The sequence below is a fragment of the Lissotriton helveticus genome, assembly GCF_964261635.1.
Source record: "Lissotriton helveticus chromosome 1_1 unlocalized genomic scaffold, aLisHel1.1 SUPER_1_unloc_38, whole genome shotgun sequence".
NCBI classification, from domain to species: domain Eukaryota; kingdom Metazoa; phylum Chordata; class Amphibia; order Caudata; family Salamandridae; genus Lissotriton; species Lissotriton helveticus.
In genome coordinates this window covers 1148426-1164665 of record NW_027611679.1, presented here as the reverse complement: position 1 = coordinate 1164665, position 16240 = coordinate 1148426, and the positions used below count along the sequence as shown (strand labels likewise).

The following is a 16240-nucleotide window of genomic DNA, read 5'->3' as shown; positions in this document are numbered from 1 at the left end:
TGACCTTTGGGAATTTTAAAAAATTGCCAAATGAAGTTTTCTTTCCGGTGAGACGTCCTGGGCTGCTCAGGCAAAAACTGCCTCTCTTCGTGCTCGTCCTCCTGTTCCTCTTCTTCTTCTTCTTGTTGAATTACAACTTGAGCAGGTGGTCCACTCTTCCTTGGATGTGGTGGAGGTGGTGGGGAAGCACCAGCTGAAGCTACTAAAGGAGCCATTGCTCAGTGATCACAAAGGGTCTTTCTCTCACAATGATGAAAGTCAGAGTGAGGAAAGAAGGAGGGATTTTCATCATTTGGGAAAAACAAGAGTTCTCAACCAATCAAAAGTGTTCATTTTAGATTATATGACCTAGTCTTACATCATTAGGAAACCAAAAGTGAAATGAACCAATGAAAAGTGTTATTACCAAGTCACATGACTTGCTGTGTTTACGTTAAGCGCTTTGCAGGGCCTCCCGGTTTGCTTCTAGAAACCTGCGCTTTGCGACTCGCTTCGCGTACCAGTTCGCTAACGTAGCACGTCATATGACGTATCACGCGACAACGTGAAACGTCATGCGGACGGGAGGCGTCACGATGTTGTTTTCTAACGCGGCACTTGCGGTAAAGAAACGTTTACCGGCTCGCGGTCTATTTCGCGGCATCAAGGTCAGCTAACGGGAAGCTTCCCGATTCGCGAAGCGGGAACGAAGAAAAAAAAATATTTTAAAAAAAAATTATTCATAAACATATAAAATATATTTTTGGATTTAAAGAAGAATACATTTTACAGCTACAGATATTAGCTGTTAAAAAACCAATGAAATTCACAGAAAAAACCATAGGTTATAGACCATATATAGTTAGGAATTAGCATTTACAAAACCTTGAAAATTCACTGAAAAAACCATAGGTTATAGACCATATATAGTTAGGAATTAGCATTTAAAAAACCTTATTTTACTCACACAAAACCATTGAAATTCCATATATAGTTAGTTGCACTAACTATATATCGCGCACCCGCAATCCACTGCTGATGATGTCACATATTACATCATTCATGACATGGTCAGTGACATCACTGATTACATCACTGATGACATCTCAAATGACATCACTGATGACATCACTGATGACAACATCCAGTGACTATGTTTCTGTAAAGTTAAAATATGTCTTACATATTGAAGAATGAGTGGATGTATAAGTGTCTGAATGAAGGTTTTAGTAGGTGCGTGATTGACTGTATGAGTGAGTGATTAAATGCGTCTTACTGAATGCACGGGTTAGTGACTAAACTGTCTGAAAGTGTGCATCAGTATGTCTGTTGTTGTGCAAGCTGCTGCATGTGTTGATCAGTAGCTATATAAGTAGCTATATGGGTTATTGATTGGTTGCACAAGTATTTGTATGGGAGACTGAGTGTGTGTATGGCTGGCTGGGAGGTGTGTGACTCTGTGCAGATCAATGTGTACTTGTATCAGTGATTCTATAAGAGAGTAACTATGTGTTAGTATATGTTTCAAAAATGTAAGGTGTTCTGTGTTTAACTGTATAGATGAGAAAATGGAAGTGTGATTGATTCTTTTCAGGACTGACTAGGTGTGTGAGTAACTCCATGGATGAGTGGCAGAGTGTGAGTGTCTGTATAGGTGTATGAGTGCATATGATAGTGTTGTAAAGATGAGTGATTGTATGTATGAATGATTGTATGAGTGAATGTGTGTGTAGACATAGGAATCAGTGAGTGCGTATGTAGTAACTAGTATTGGTGTGTCAATGGTTTCAAAAATGATACTCTCTATTTAACACTGGGTGTAACGGAGGTTATATTACAGTGTGAGGAGATGCATTGTATTATGACATGAATGATATCATCAGTGATGTGATCATTGATGTCAAGTGAGATGTCATCAGTGATGTCATTTGAGATGTCATCAGTGATGTCATTTGAGATGTCATCAGTGATGTAATCAGTGATGTCACTGACCATGTCATGAATGATGTAATATGTGACATCATCAGCAGTGGATTGCGGGTGCGCGATATATAGTTAGTGCAACTAACTATATATGGAATTTCAATGGTTTTGTGTGAGTAAAATAAGGTTTTTTAAATGCTAATTCCTAACTATATATGGTCTATAACCTATGGTTTTTTCAGTGAATTTTCAAGGTTTTGTAAATGCTAATTCCTAACTATATATGGTCTATAACCTATGGTTTTTTCTGTGAATATATATATATATACATATATATAGAGAGAGAGAGAGACAGAGAGAGAGAGAGAGAGAGAAAGAGAGAGATATTTTCACTGAAAAAAAACATAGTTTACAGAGACGTTATAGGTAGGAAATAGCATCAAAAACCTTAGAAATACACCGAAAAAAACAAAGGTTACAGAGACGTTTACTTAGGTTCAGATTTTACATACTCAAAACCGTAGAAACTGAGCAGTTATAGCTACCTGGGCTAACTATAACTTACACTCCCCACAATGCACAGCTTATAAAGCGGGCAGAGAAACACATGAAAAAATTGTTCCTGCCCATAGAGCACAGGATTTTAAGCTGCTCCCTACAGGTAGGAACAATACTGGCTCCCACTGGCGTCATGGGGACTTTGGGGGCCCTCAACATTGATAATGTGGGCTTCCTGGATGGGCTTCCTGGATGGGCTCAAGGGCACCCACCCTTTACTGGCAGGGCCATTTTTGTAAATCCTTCATTATGCATGGTCAAGGCATATGCATGGTAAAGGTGTTACGTGGTAAAGGCATACGTGTTTAGGCATTGCAGGGTAAAGGCATACGTGTTAAAGGCATTTGTTGGTATCTATGACATTATAATTAGTCTAATCCTGCACTATCTCTTGACTTGAAACTAAACCCTGGGCCTTGATAAACTGAACACAGCCAGCTCAAAAAAGTGTAAAAGCAGGTTTAGTGGAAATGTCAGGTCACATTGTCATAACACAAAAGAGAGGGGAGGGCCCAAGGGGATGTTTAAAGACCCCACAATACTACAACCCCTTATTACAAACTATCACAACAGAAAGTAGCAGTGGGTCTATCAATCAGTTAGCTCAAATATGTGTCTGGAATCTGGAGGTAGACTTAAACTACTGAGGACTTTTGCAGGCAGCCCTATCGTGGTAGGATTAAATTTTGACGGTCTTTTTAGGCATGTATTCACCTCTTCACACAGATCCTGAGTATCTCCATTAGTCTTCGAAAAGAGAAAGTGTAGTCGAACCTTTCTAAAGAATCTTCCCATCTCTATTTGTGTGAGAAAAGGATCTCCTCTATTTGTTGCTACCAAGCCCAGGCCTCTGTTAAGCACCTGTTCTTCAAGTTGAGTCAATACATGGGAGCTTAGGTTAATTACGAGGCTGGTGTCGTTGACGTTCCCGGTTGCTCCTGGGGGATTTTCTTGCCATTCCTCAATCCACACCCTGACATATGAGAACAACAAAAGGTTTCCATTTCCATCATTAATATTGGCTTGAAACCTACCTTCCCGGTGTGAAGGAAACCCAAATGATGAACAGGGCGCCCAGGATCGACAACTGATGGGTATTTTTCCACATAGGAAAGATGCTCATTTTTGAAGTAGTTTAAGTCTACCTCCAGATTCCAGACACATATTTGAGCCAACTGATTGATAGGCCCACTGCTACTTTCTGTTGTGATAGGTCACATTGTCATCACATGCCATTTTCCCAGTGCATTGTACCATTTCCCCAGTTTTCCCCAGATAAATGGTGCTATGAACCGTATAGCACTACTCGCCACCACGTTTAGAGGGTGATCTATTTCTCTTTCTACCCTGGAAAGAGAGTTACTCCAGCATTTTGTTGAAGTGAAACTCTAACTGTTTCCAGTGTCAGAAATAGTCAGATTGGGGTCTGTGAATGCTCACTTGCTCACAAACTGACAAGGTGAATCATGCATGCAGTACAGTTACTAGTGTGTGATTCTACACATGCAAAACATGTACACCTGGCAGCTATCATCTGATTAGTTTTGTTTTCAAACATTGTTGAAAGAGCTGAGGACACAGACAAGCCCACTTACACCAAGAGAGAAACAGTAATAACAGTTATTCACAGGCCCTGGCAAAACCCCTAGGCCTGCTCATCATGAGACCAATCTCCCTCCCAAACATTCTTGCTAAACTATTCACAGGCATTCTGGCACACAACATAGTCCGTTCATAATGGCCTTATGACTGCAAGCCACAGCAGTGGTGGGTTAATATTGTGCTGTTAATAAAATTGATAATTTCCAACACTGAGAAGACACTGGGTGTAGGAAGGTGGATATCTAACTATATGGTTACCCCAACTTTTTGCCTTGTGTTTTTCTGGTTTTCGACTTAGTTGGCCTGGGATCCTGCTATTCAGGGCCCCAGGCTATCTGCTCTGCCTATAAAATGGACTCCGTGTACTTTAGGTACATACCAGATTGGGTATTGGGTCACCTCTGTGAGCCCCTGTGTAGTGTACCATAGGTACCCAGGGCATAGGTGCATCCAAGGCCTACCATGGGCTGAAGCATGTATTATGCCACCCCTAGCTGGCCATCCAAACTGACACCACAGGTTGATCACTCAGCTTGAGTAAGGTGGTGTAATCACCCCTTACTTAGATATAGTATACCTATATCTACCTTTATATATAGACATATATGCACCTATAAGTCACTCCCATGGTAGGCCTCGACAATCCTCAAGGCAGAGTGCTTGGTTTTATGTGAGAGGGTGCCCTAGCATGAGCTGAGCCCCTCTGCAGCTTTCAGAACCATGTCCTTATAGCTGTTCTATGATATAGCCATACCATATACTCTTAAGTGCATTATAATCCTCGCAGTTAAATGCTAACTTTCGTGTGGCTTTATCAAAACATGTGGTGTAAGGTGTCAAACACTTTGGAATACTACCCTCTCCCACCAATTCCGGCGGCGGGGTAGCATTCCACCCTTCTAGAGGGAAAAGACATGTATGTTACTGCTTTACCCGGTTAGAGTTAAACAGAGCTTCAGCATCACAAAATGGATGCTGCTGCCACAGACACGAGTCTGACCTCCTGCTGCTGGACGAAACTTCAGCAAGGGAGGCCTGGACAATGGGTTTCCTGTCGAGGGAGGTGCTAGGACCTCTCCAGACAGCCTGTAGTGTATTGGGGCAGTGTGGGTTGAATGGAACAATGCTTTTCCAGACACTGCCTGGGGCACACAAGATGCTCCATGCATAGCCCGGTTCAAACCAGTTGCTGGGGCACTCCAGCCCTGCTCTGTCACGATACTGGACAAAGGGTAAGGGGTGTAACCACCCCCTTCTCAGGTGCACCCATAGGAGGGACCTAGTGGGTAATCCAGCCCATTTTGTTAGTATAAGGATAGGTGCTGTGTCCCCAGGACTTTAGATTATCCTGGAACGAAACTCTGAAATGAAACTCTTGGACCTTCGACATTCTATACCGACTAGAAGACTGAAGACATCTCCCTTGTGGTCAAGGAGTGACCACCCTGTGTAAACAGGGACCACTGTCTTTAGTAACAAGCAAGGTAAAGGCGGCAGTTGGCATTTGAGCTGATCCAGTGTGAACAGGAAAGCATTGTGGAAAAAGATGTCCGGAGTTACCTTTGTCATATATACTTCCTGAAGAGTTACCTTTGTTATACAGTTCATAAAGAGTTACCTTTGTTATACACTTCCTGAAGAGTTACCTTTGTTATACACTTCCTGAAGAGTTACCTAAGGTAGATACTTCCTGAAACTGAATTAACGGCAGCGCTTACGGATTCCTCTCTTTTTCCACAATCTGTTCTGTTTAAATGAAATCTTGTCCATGTATATCTACCCAAAACTGTACCTGTAGCACATGAGTGCTCTGTAGCTGCCCTTTGCTTAGTAATTTACTCTGAACAATGGTAAATCACCGCCTTTTCAGAAGTAAATACAATGTGACATGTTCAACCACAGTTTTAATGAAATATCCATGTATGGTAAAATGTTCCTTACTAAATTTCAAATATGGTAGAGAAGAGATGTCTTATCCAGCTGGTTAAATATTGTGTATTCACATTGTATTACATTTGCATTTAGTAATATTACATTTCTTTACATCCAACAGAAAATAAGCCTTAAATGCACGGATTGATTTTGAATAATGAAGATAACACATCAAACCTGCAAAAATTGTCAAAAATAAGGAGCTCCAAAAACATCAGTGCAATCAGAGACAGAGGACAGATCCAGGAAGAAGCAGTCAAAGGCAATTCAGTGAGTGTCCGAGTCTGAGCTCTGCACCTCGACACCCCAAGACAAAGAAATGACCTCTACAAAATTAAGGCAACAAAACTGATAAACCACCTGCTGTATAAACAAGCGTCCAACACCAGCTTTGATCATGAGGCCGGTATGAGAGTTGGAGGAAGGTCTCGTGTCTATTTGGGATCCACAGCTTGGAACAAACTCCCTCTTCAGCTTTGAGCTGTTAGTAACATGATAATGTTTTAAAAAAGGTTGAAAACTTGGCTTTTTGTCCATGTTTGAAACAACTGGATTTACTTTCTTTTCTGACCTGTGCTTTGCCCCGGGACACTCTTTGGAGTAGCTGTACACATTACGAGTCGCTTCACCATCATGATATGGGTAGAGCAGTGCTTCGCTATCTAAACTGGCACCAGACCAGCATTCAGTGCTCTAGGTGTATTGTGAACTCTTTCTAGCCAAACCACAGGCACCAGGGAAAAGCACAACAAAGTGGAGCCTAACAACTGAAGGCTAAAGGAAAGCGGAGATCTGCTCTCTGAAGTACAGAGTATTGTCCCAATTTGCACCTACCGGAAGGAAGATTAAGCTTTACCCGCAAACATGCAAAGCCATTATCCAATCTAAAGATGCAATCACCCACAAGGAAGCTTTACTGATATTTTGAATGTGGCAGGTATTTAGTGAGTCTTGTATTTTATTGTTAAATCGGAAATATCACACACATACAGGGAATGTGAAAATAACACAAGTGGTTTATTAACTATGCTGACCCTTCAGGAAACACGGTCAGGAGAAAAATCGTGCAATTGCACTGAATATGTCAACAACTTTAGCCAATTAGAAACCCTAAAACAGCATCAGCGAATACAAACAGGGGAAAAACCATACAATTGCACTGAATGTGTGCAGAGCTTCAGTCGGTTAAAACATCTCCAAACACATCAGCGAACACACAAAGGGGAAAAACCATACCATTGCAATGAATGTGGGAAGAGCTTCAGTCAAATTGCAAACCTCCACACACATCAGAGAATACACACAGGGGAAAAACCATACCATTGCAGTGAATGTGTGAAGAGCTTCTTTCGGTTACAAGAACTCCAAAAACATCAGCAAACCCACACAGGGGAAAAGCCATACCATTGCAAGGAATGTGTAAAGAGCTTAACTCAATTATCAAGCCTCCATAGACATCAGAGAATACACACAGGGGAAAAACCATACCATTGCAAGGAATGTGTAAAGAGCTTCAATCAAATGTCACAGCTCCGCACACATCAGAGAATACACACAGGGGGAAAACCATACCATTGCAGCGAATGTGTGAAGAGTTTCAGTACGTTAGTAAAACTCCAAACACATCAGCGAACACACACAGGGGAAAAACCATACCATTGCAGTGAATGTGTGAAGAGTTTCAGTACGATAGCAAAACTCCAAACACATCAGCGAACACACACAGGGGAAAAACCATACCATTGCAAGGAATGTGTGAAGAGCTTCAGTCAATTATCAAGCCTCCATAGACATCATAGAATACACACAGGGGAAAAACCATACCATTGCAGTGAATGTGTGAAGAGCTTCTGTCGGTTACAAGAACTCCAACTACATCAGCGAACCCATACAGGGGAAAAATCATACCATTGTAAGGAATGTGTAAAGAGCTTCAATCACATTTCACAGCTCCACACACATCAGAGAATACACACATGGGGAAAACCATACCATTGCAGTGAATATGTGAAGAGTTTCAGTACGTTAGCAGAACTCCAAACACATCAGCGAACACACACAGGGAAAAAACCATACCATTGCAGTGAATGTGTGAAGAGCTTCAGTCAAATTACATGTCTCCGCACACATCAGAGAATACACACAGGGGAAAAACCATACCAGTGCAGTGAATGTGTAAAGAGCTTCAGTCAGTTAACAGGCCTCCAGAGACATCAGCGAATACACACTGGGGAAAAACTATACAATTGCAGTGAATGTGGAAGTAGTTTTAGGTCACAATCAAACCTCCAGAGACATCAGCGAATACACACAGGGGAAAATCCATACCATTGCAATGAATGTGGCAGTAGTTTTAGGGTACAATCAAACCTCCATAGACATCAGCGAATACACACAGGGGAAAATCCATACCATTGCAATGAATGTGGCAGTAGTTTTACTTACTCTTCAACATTAAGAAATCATCAGCGAGCTCACAAAGGGGAAACAAATCTTTTAAATGCCATGAATGCTTGAAAAGCTGTAGTCCATTATCAATCTTTAGCAGGCATCAGCGAACACACGCAGAAGAAAAGCCTTCAAGTGCAATGAATGTGTGAAGAAATGTAGTCAATTGTCAAGCCTATGTAGACATCAGCTTGCACACACTCTGTAAATACCGTACAACTGTAGTGAGTGTAGAAGTACCTTTAGGAAATCTTTCGCATTAAGGATTCATCAGTTAATGCTCACAGAGAAAAATCCTTTCAGGTGCAGTGAATGTGTGAATAGCTTCTGTCAGTTATTGAACCTACGGATAAATCAACTAACACACACAGAGTAAAAATGGGCATTGCAATGAATGTCAGAAGTGATTTTGTCAATTGCAAACACACCTGGGGTAAACCTTAGAATTGCACTAAAAGTGTGACGAGCTTTTGTCAATTTCTGATCCTACATAGCCTCAGCGAACACACACCTTCATTTAACTCACTTAGAAATAATCCTAGTGATGCATTGAATTCAAAAAGAACTTAAGAACAATAAAAATAATATTGACTCATCTGAGGACATAGACAGGAGCAGAACAGTCCAGTTATTGTGAGATGAAGAAATTACAGGAACAAGTATATAATTATGTGGGTTATTCAAATACCAGATGAATGAAGACTCGACTAGAAGAAATGAAGAAAACCAAAGATTAGTAGTATATTGAAAGTGTCTGTTCCCAGTGATTGTTCACTTTGGTACACATAGAAAAAAAAACATGATATAACAGGAAATCCACTGGGTGACTAGCACAATGTGAAATAAAAGAAAAGAAGCACTGGTGGTTTTTATTTGGCGATGAAGAGTTGCAAAGAAAAACATCCAAGTGTTCCTGTTCATGCTACCTGTAAAAGTGTAGGGATGAATATTATTCTGCCTGCACACATTACTATATTAGCATAAGTGAGTTAGTTGCGAAAACGCCATTTTGCTGCTTTTGCACACGACACTACATCTCTGTTTTTATAAAGACAAACTGCTTGCTTTTCCTTGAGAACGATCTGTTTTTCACATCTCCAGACTCACACTGCGACCTCAAGTCTGCACAAAGTGTTCAAGGTTAAAATAACAATGTATGCTGTTGATGCAGGTTGATCGGCCCACGCTCTAAACACAACACGAACACAGCTGCTCATTTCTGAAACTCAGGTGCTTTTAATATTGCACTGCATGCATGAGTCTAGCACTTGGGAAAAACCTTTCAATCAACAAAGAGCTCTGCTGATCTGGGATGCGATTCACTTCACCTGACTTTGGAGGTATGGGGTTCCCGGTTTTAACCTAGAGATCTTCTATTATTATAATACCTAGCTCCTAGCAAGGGGAGGGTGGTACACAAGGCGCTATAGACCTGGTTCCACTATCATTATAATACGATTTCTCCCTCTGTATTTTATGGAATTGTAACAATGTTGATTGTATTGATTTTATGCATCTTTTTACTTATGTTAGCAAATATACTGCATCTTAGAGCACGTAGTTGAAATAAACATTTTAAACTATACCGTGTCTCTGATTGCTCACGTTGTGGACATTTATGAGAATAAAAACAAAAGAGTGTTCTTGATTCCCACTATTCCTGAGAGGTCCCAAAGTCGCTTGTTCATTGGTAGCTTCGCTGTAGTACGGAGAATGAATGAGACACTGTTGCTAGTCGGATAGGGGTTCTGGGCACTGAGGTGGATTTTTGGTACACCCCAATACACTGAGGTCCTGGTTTCCTGCGCATAGTTCTGTGCATGAGCAGAATTCCCGCAACATGGCGCCCAAAGTCATGATTAGTGCTCGTATCTGTCCACAATACCCTCAACACCTTTTCCTGTTAACATGCGTGACGGATTAACCTACCTATATGAATGTGTTATAGGTTAATTCAAGCATGAGATTTATGAAAAGGTTCACATTTTGAATACTACCCTTTGTTGTACTGCAATTTATATAAATAGTTTTTCTTCTCTATGTCCTCATGGGTGATATTGACATAGCTCAGCATAGTTGGACAGCGCTCCGGCGTCATCTGACGCAGCTTGGAGTACCAGACGATGGTATGTCTGTTATCTTTGTGGTGAGTGCATATTCGGCGTTCTCCTTTGAGCTTTTCTACTCTTGGGTCACGTTTCCTGCAATAAATGCAGATGAGGATACATTTCATACATACACTCACACTGCGATTCCTGTGAACTATACTCCATATAGGACACAAGAGATTCCAATTTCACCATGGCAGCATCGTGTTTGGTTGTATGGCACCCTCCCCCACACCGTAACTCCGGTTCGGTTAGGTCGCTTGTCAATTCCTGGGGCAACTTGGCCAGTCTTAGCCGGGTTCACACCATATCCACGTTATCTCAATGCCCTGATTGACGACTTGTGTCAACTTTATACCTCTTTTGTTGGGGTACAAAGGGCTTTGGTTCAATATGTTTCTTGCAGCGGAACAAGTTGGACCGGCCGGGATGTAGATTAGTCCATTCATGGTTAATTCGGTTAATTCGGTAATGGGCAAGCACCCTCAAACTAAGTACGATATGCCTTATTGTCATGCTGAGAAATTTGACCAACTGGAAGCAGTGTTTCCTAATACCACTCCTGTGGAAAAACACAGGATTCTCACAATTAGTTTGCAGAAAGACTTATTGCCAGAGTTAACAGATTGTGAGATTTGGGGTAAAGTATTTGCAGCAGAATATGCGAAGTATTTCTGCGCGCTGTCTATGAATATCTTGCCCTCTGTGATCAAGCATGTTCCGGATGAGCACAGTGCGGAGGCGGCTGTCGAGTTGAGAATGAGGCTCGTTGGAGTTTTTGACGTAGTTGCTGATCTCATCTTTTGTAATGTAAAGGGAGATGCGGTTATCTTTCAGGTGTCGAATGCTTTGCGCCTTGTCCAAGACCTCGACAAACCCCGAGCGTTACCATGAATTATTGCGGAGGCTTATAAGACCATTGGCCGCAATAGTTTGGGTGTTAAGCTTTTTGCTAAAACGGCAACTCAACCGCAGACTCAGATAGCAAAGTCTACTAAAGACAACCATCCAAATTTTCCAAAACAGAATTGGAAGAATAAAAATCAGGGGAAGCAGCAAAAGAAACAGGGGTCGCCTCCGGCGTCGCGATACCAGCGTCGCTCCGAAGCCGCCAATTCCTTTGTTGTGCACGGCGCAGCCGATTTAAGGCGCTGCCACCGTAACTGCACCCATTTCAGACACCATCTTGCTGGGAGGAAGGGTTGCGGTCCAGTTGTTGGACGCCTCCCGCCCTCCCAATATATTTAAGGGGCGTCACATACTATAGCTGTGATATTTGCCATATTCTCCCCTGAGGCGGAATCCGGGGGCTCTCAGCTCTTTTCTGTTCACTGCCTTACTGCACGCTCTTGAAATACGAAGTACGTGTATTTTAAAATCTGTATATATTTTAACAGCTCTATTTTAAACGCTACCTCTTTGCACTTCGGCGCGAGACTAGCATCGCTCCGAAGCCGCCAATTCCTTTGTTGTGCACGGCGCAGCCGATTTAAGGTGCTGCCACCGTAACTGCACCCATTTCAGACACCATCTTGCTGGGAGGAAGGGTTGCGGTCCAGTTGTTGGACGCCTCCCACCCTCCTCTAAACCCGCCCCTTACATGTACAAAAACATTAACCCTCCCCATGCGGGCGGGCGCAGCGGGCGCGCCGGCGGCGCGCCAAAGGCAAGCCCGTCTGCGCCCGTCCCCGCCTGGACCGGGCCCAGGGCCACCACCCCATGTCCCCTTAACCCAGCGACTTGTCTACACTACTCTAATATTAAGCTGCTCGAGATGCGTCCTCACAATCACTGCGATTGTCGAAAGCTTGACCCAATATCCCTTCCCGGTCTTTTCACACAGTTCTGTGCTCATTGTATGGTTTCTATCCCCCTCGCCATTAAATCACCCTCCAGTGCTAACAAAAATACACATACCAGCATATCAATAGCACTTTCTAATGTACGCTCGCTCGGTAAACACCGACAGGATATAGCAGACTTGATAGAGGATAGGAATTTAGATATATTATTCATGACCGAAACTTGGATGGACAATTCATCCGACCCAGACCTAGTGATTGCAGTCCCAAGAGGTTTCACAATCTATAGACACGATAGACAGCATAAAAAAGGGGGCGGACTAGCGATTATCGCCCGTGACTCACTTAATGTGAGAATTACTGCCACCCTCGCAATCATGCTATCCCCTTCCAACAACTTCAAAGGGATCCTTGTATACAGACCACTTGGATCACGACCACGATCAGACTTTATCATGGATTTGAGTTCTATCCTGGAATCCCTGGCTCTGGAAGACTCTTTTACAGTTTTGGGTGATTTTAATTTTCACCTAGACAAACTAGAGGATAGGGATACTTTATCTCTTATCTCGGATATGAAGACATTTGGTCTTCCCCTTCTGGTTAACTGTCCTACGCATGACGGTGGCCATACACTGGATGGCATCTTCTCCAATCTGGAGGATATCCACATAAATCAAATCCTCCCTTTCACTTGGTCAGATCATTACTCCATCTTGGGCTCCATCATCATCCAGGAAACACTCACCGCTAAAGTATTCGCCAATTCCCGTCAACCGTTTAAAGCCTGGAATGACATAGATAGTCCTAGCCTGAAAACGCTACTTGGTAATTCCAACCCCATTTTTTCCGCAGACCACAACATTGCCACCAAGCAATTCCACGACTGGCTGGGTACTGCCGCTAATTCACTGGTTCCCACTAAACAGGCGACCAGAAACAGACTCGCCCCCTCGGCACCTTGGTTCACTGAAGAACTAAGAACCCAGAAACAACTCTGCAGGAACAAGGAGAGGCATTGGCGGAAGGCCTATAGCGAAGACAACAGAATTCGCTACATGGAGACGTTGGTCAAATATAAAACCATGATCAGTGAGGCTAAGAAAAAGTACTTTAGTGAACGGATAGAGCTAGCAAAAAACTCCTCTAAGGAACTTTACGATACCACCAAGCAGCTAGCTGGTTACTCCCCTGATCTGAACCCACCTCCCTCTCAATCTCTTTGCGATGCCCTGGCTACCTTCTTTTTCACGAAGGTCAATGACATCTTCTCGGCTTTCTCAAATAATACTAATACCCCCTCTATTACCCATACCTCGACTTACTCTGCACCCAAGTTTACTCATTTTACAGATATCACCAACGCTCAAACTGCGGAAATCATCACCACGATCAAAACAGGCTCTGCACTTGATCCTTGTCCTTTTAAAATTCTTCCACCTATTATCGATGTGCTTATATCTGCCATTACTCTAATCTGCAACACCATGTTCAGATCAGGTATTTATCCAGACGCCCTAAAAAAAAATCTCCTCAAACCATTACTAAAGAAGCCTCACCTTGATAAGGATGAATTGAAAAACTACCGGCAAATTGCAAGCCTTCCATTCCTGGCCAAAGTGGCCGAAAAAGCAATGAATTTACAACTATCTGCTTTCATAGAGGAACACCATCTACTCGATGATACTCAATTTGGGTTCCACCCATTCCATGGTACGGAGACTGCGCTGATGACATCAGATCTGTTAGACCTGTCAGCCTTAGGGTGGTCTTTCCCCGTGATTTTTTTGCCCTTGCCTCATTTTTCCCACCTTCTTTTTGTTGGCCCTTAGGTCTTCGGGGAACTTTTCATAGCTAATCTGTGTTAGGGTGCAGGTGCTCTCTACTTCCAGCATGGCTGCCACTGGCCCCTGCTACTGCAGCGAGGTCTTTTTAGTGTAGCACCCTAGTTGCCAGGAGCCGGCTGGGTCCCCATACAATGTTGCAACACCAGCCACCCAGCCCCTGTCCATAGTTAGAGTGGGGAAGCTCCTGGAACCTTCCAGAAGAAAGGCGGACCTGACTGTTCCCGCCTTAGAGAGTGGTCACCTGACCTGGGCATATATAAGCAAGGGAGGGAACTTTTTCTAGTCAGTTGGGGCATCACTGACCTGGGAAACCCACACAGGAGTTTTAGGCAGGAGGGCCTAGTGAGGAACCTATGCTACTGGCAGTGACAGGATTAAGGTGCTGCCTCTTAAGCTGGGTGAGGTGTCCAAAGCTAGCCCCCTGATCTGGCCCAGTGGTAGGGAACCCCAGGGCCCATCTGCAGTGACTGAGGAGAAATTCTTCAAGCCTTCAACTCATCACCCCCCCCCCCCTTCCACTTCAAGAAACAAGCAACTAAGAGCGCAGAACCATCCAAGCGCCAAGAAACCTGCTTCCTGGGACCAGGTACTGGACTGTGCTGCCCTGCGCATCCCCTGCCTACAACTGGGCCTACCTGTCTCCCCCTGACTGAACTTTTGGCCAAGCGCTACAATTTGCTCCCATCCTGCCTGCCTTGAGCTAACTGTGCCCTCGAGACTCTAGCGCTGAAGCCCCCTGTGAGGCACTGGTATTCTAAAGCGCTTCTCCCCCTCAGGAATCATCTTGTCAGCGAGGCGCTGCATTTGCCCCCAAGCGCTCACCTGCTGTCCCCGAGCGCTGCGATAGCCTGTCGCTGTCTGCCGCTGTCCCGCCGGGCCTGGAGGCGCCAGTGGCCCCCTCCTTCTGCCCAGCCGAGACTGCCCCTCAGGCGCTGTCGCTCAGCGCACCAAATCACCGCCGCAGCCCACGGAAGCGCTGTGATACCCCTCGGTGGCCCCCGGTACCAGAAGAGGGCCGCCGCAGTGTGGCCGGGCCCCACCCGACTGAGAGGAGGTCCCGCGGCAGCCCCCGGAGCCTGAGGAAGGCCGCCGCGTAGTCCAGTCAGGCCTCGTTAGGCCTGAAGCCAAGTCGCTGCCTCCATCACGTGACGAGGGCGTTCGGCCTCGTCATTGGCCGCGCCCCCGTTTCCCTGTGCCGCGATTGGTCCCGCGGCCCGGCCCACACTGCTCCCTCATTGGCCGTCACCGCGGGCCCCGCTGACACGGCCCGGCGGCCGAAGAGAGCTGCACTTCATACGGAGGGGGCCGCTGAGCCTGAGAGCCCCCTTCACTTGCCGCCCAAACGCTGGTCCAGCTTCGCCCCGGCACCGGGGCTCCACAACTGCCCCCGCGGCGCACAGGGCCGGAGCTCCTTTCCCCCCAAGCGGACACTTTGCAAGGGCCCCGGAGGGCCGAAGAACACAAGGTAACCCCCTGGGGAGGAGGGCGGTAGGCCCGAGGTCGCCCCTCCCCCGGGGTTAGCTGAGACTGGGTCCTGTTGGCCCCCTTCTGAATGTGCCTCGAATATTTGGAGGCTGGAGGGTCAGACACTTTCCTCATTATATCGTAGTGCACCATATTTACAAGCCTGATATGTTCAAAGTGAGCCGTATTTACAAGCCTGATATGTTTAAAGTGTACCATATTTACCAGCCTGTTAATGAGAGGGAGAGTCACTTCACTGTACTGAATTTTCTTGCAGAGGTGGACTTCCATAATATTCTGATGATCTGATCTGGGTCGCAAACCGATCTGTATTCACAAGAAGAAAGGCTTGTGGTTGATGACTAAAGGCTGTGTTCTTTGAAGTTCCTTGTTAGACTGATAAGTACTTGCTGGAATGTTTTATTACTTTCCAGTAAAAGTGTCCATGAGAGGTTTGATGTGATACTTAAACGCAACACTATAGTCGCTTCTTGTAGGATCCTCCAGGTTTATACAAATACCCCTTTGCCTGCCAAAGAGTCTGATGCGACAGGCGGGGTTAGTTAATGTTTCATTG

General features: G+C 44.5%; 1 protein-coding gene across 1 annotated transcript; it reads left to right on the top strand.

Annotated features, from left to right (window-relative positions):
- The first annotated feature begins 7020 nt into the window (after window positions 1-7020).
- LOC144805986 (uncharacterized) lies at window positions 7021-8511 on the top strand. Its single transcript, XM_078672448.1, has one exon. The coding sequence runs from the start codon at window positions 7021-7023 to the stop codon at window positions 8509-8511; it is 1491 nt and encodes a 496-aa protein (XP_078528574.1).
- The last annotated feature ends 7729 nt before the right edge of the window (window positions 8512-16240 follow it).

Bases quoted from the DNA above. Each gene is read 5' to 3' on its own strand.
- LOC144805986 (XM_078672448.1), top strand. From the start codon at position 7,021: ATGCTGACCCTTCAGGAAACACGGTCAGGAGAAAAATCGTGCAATTGC.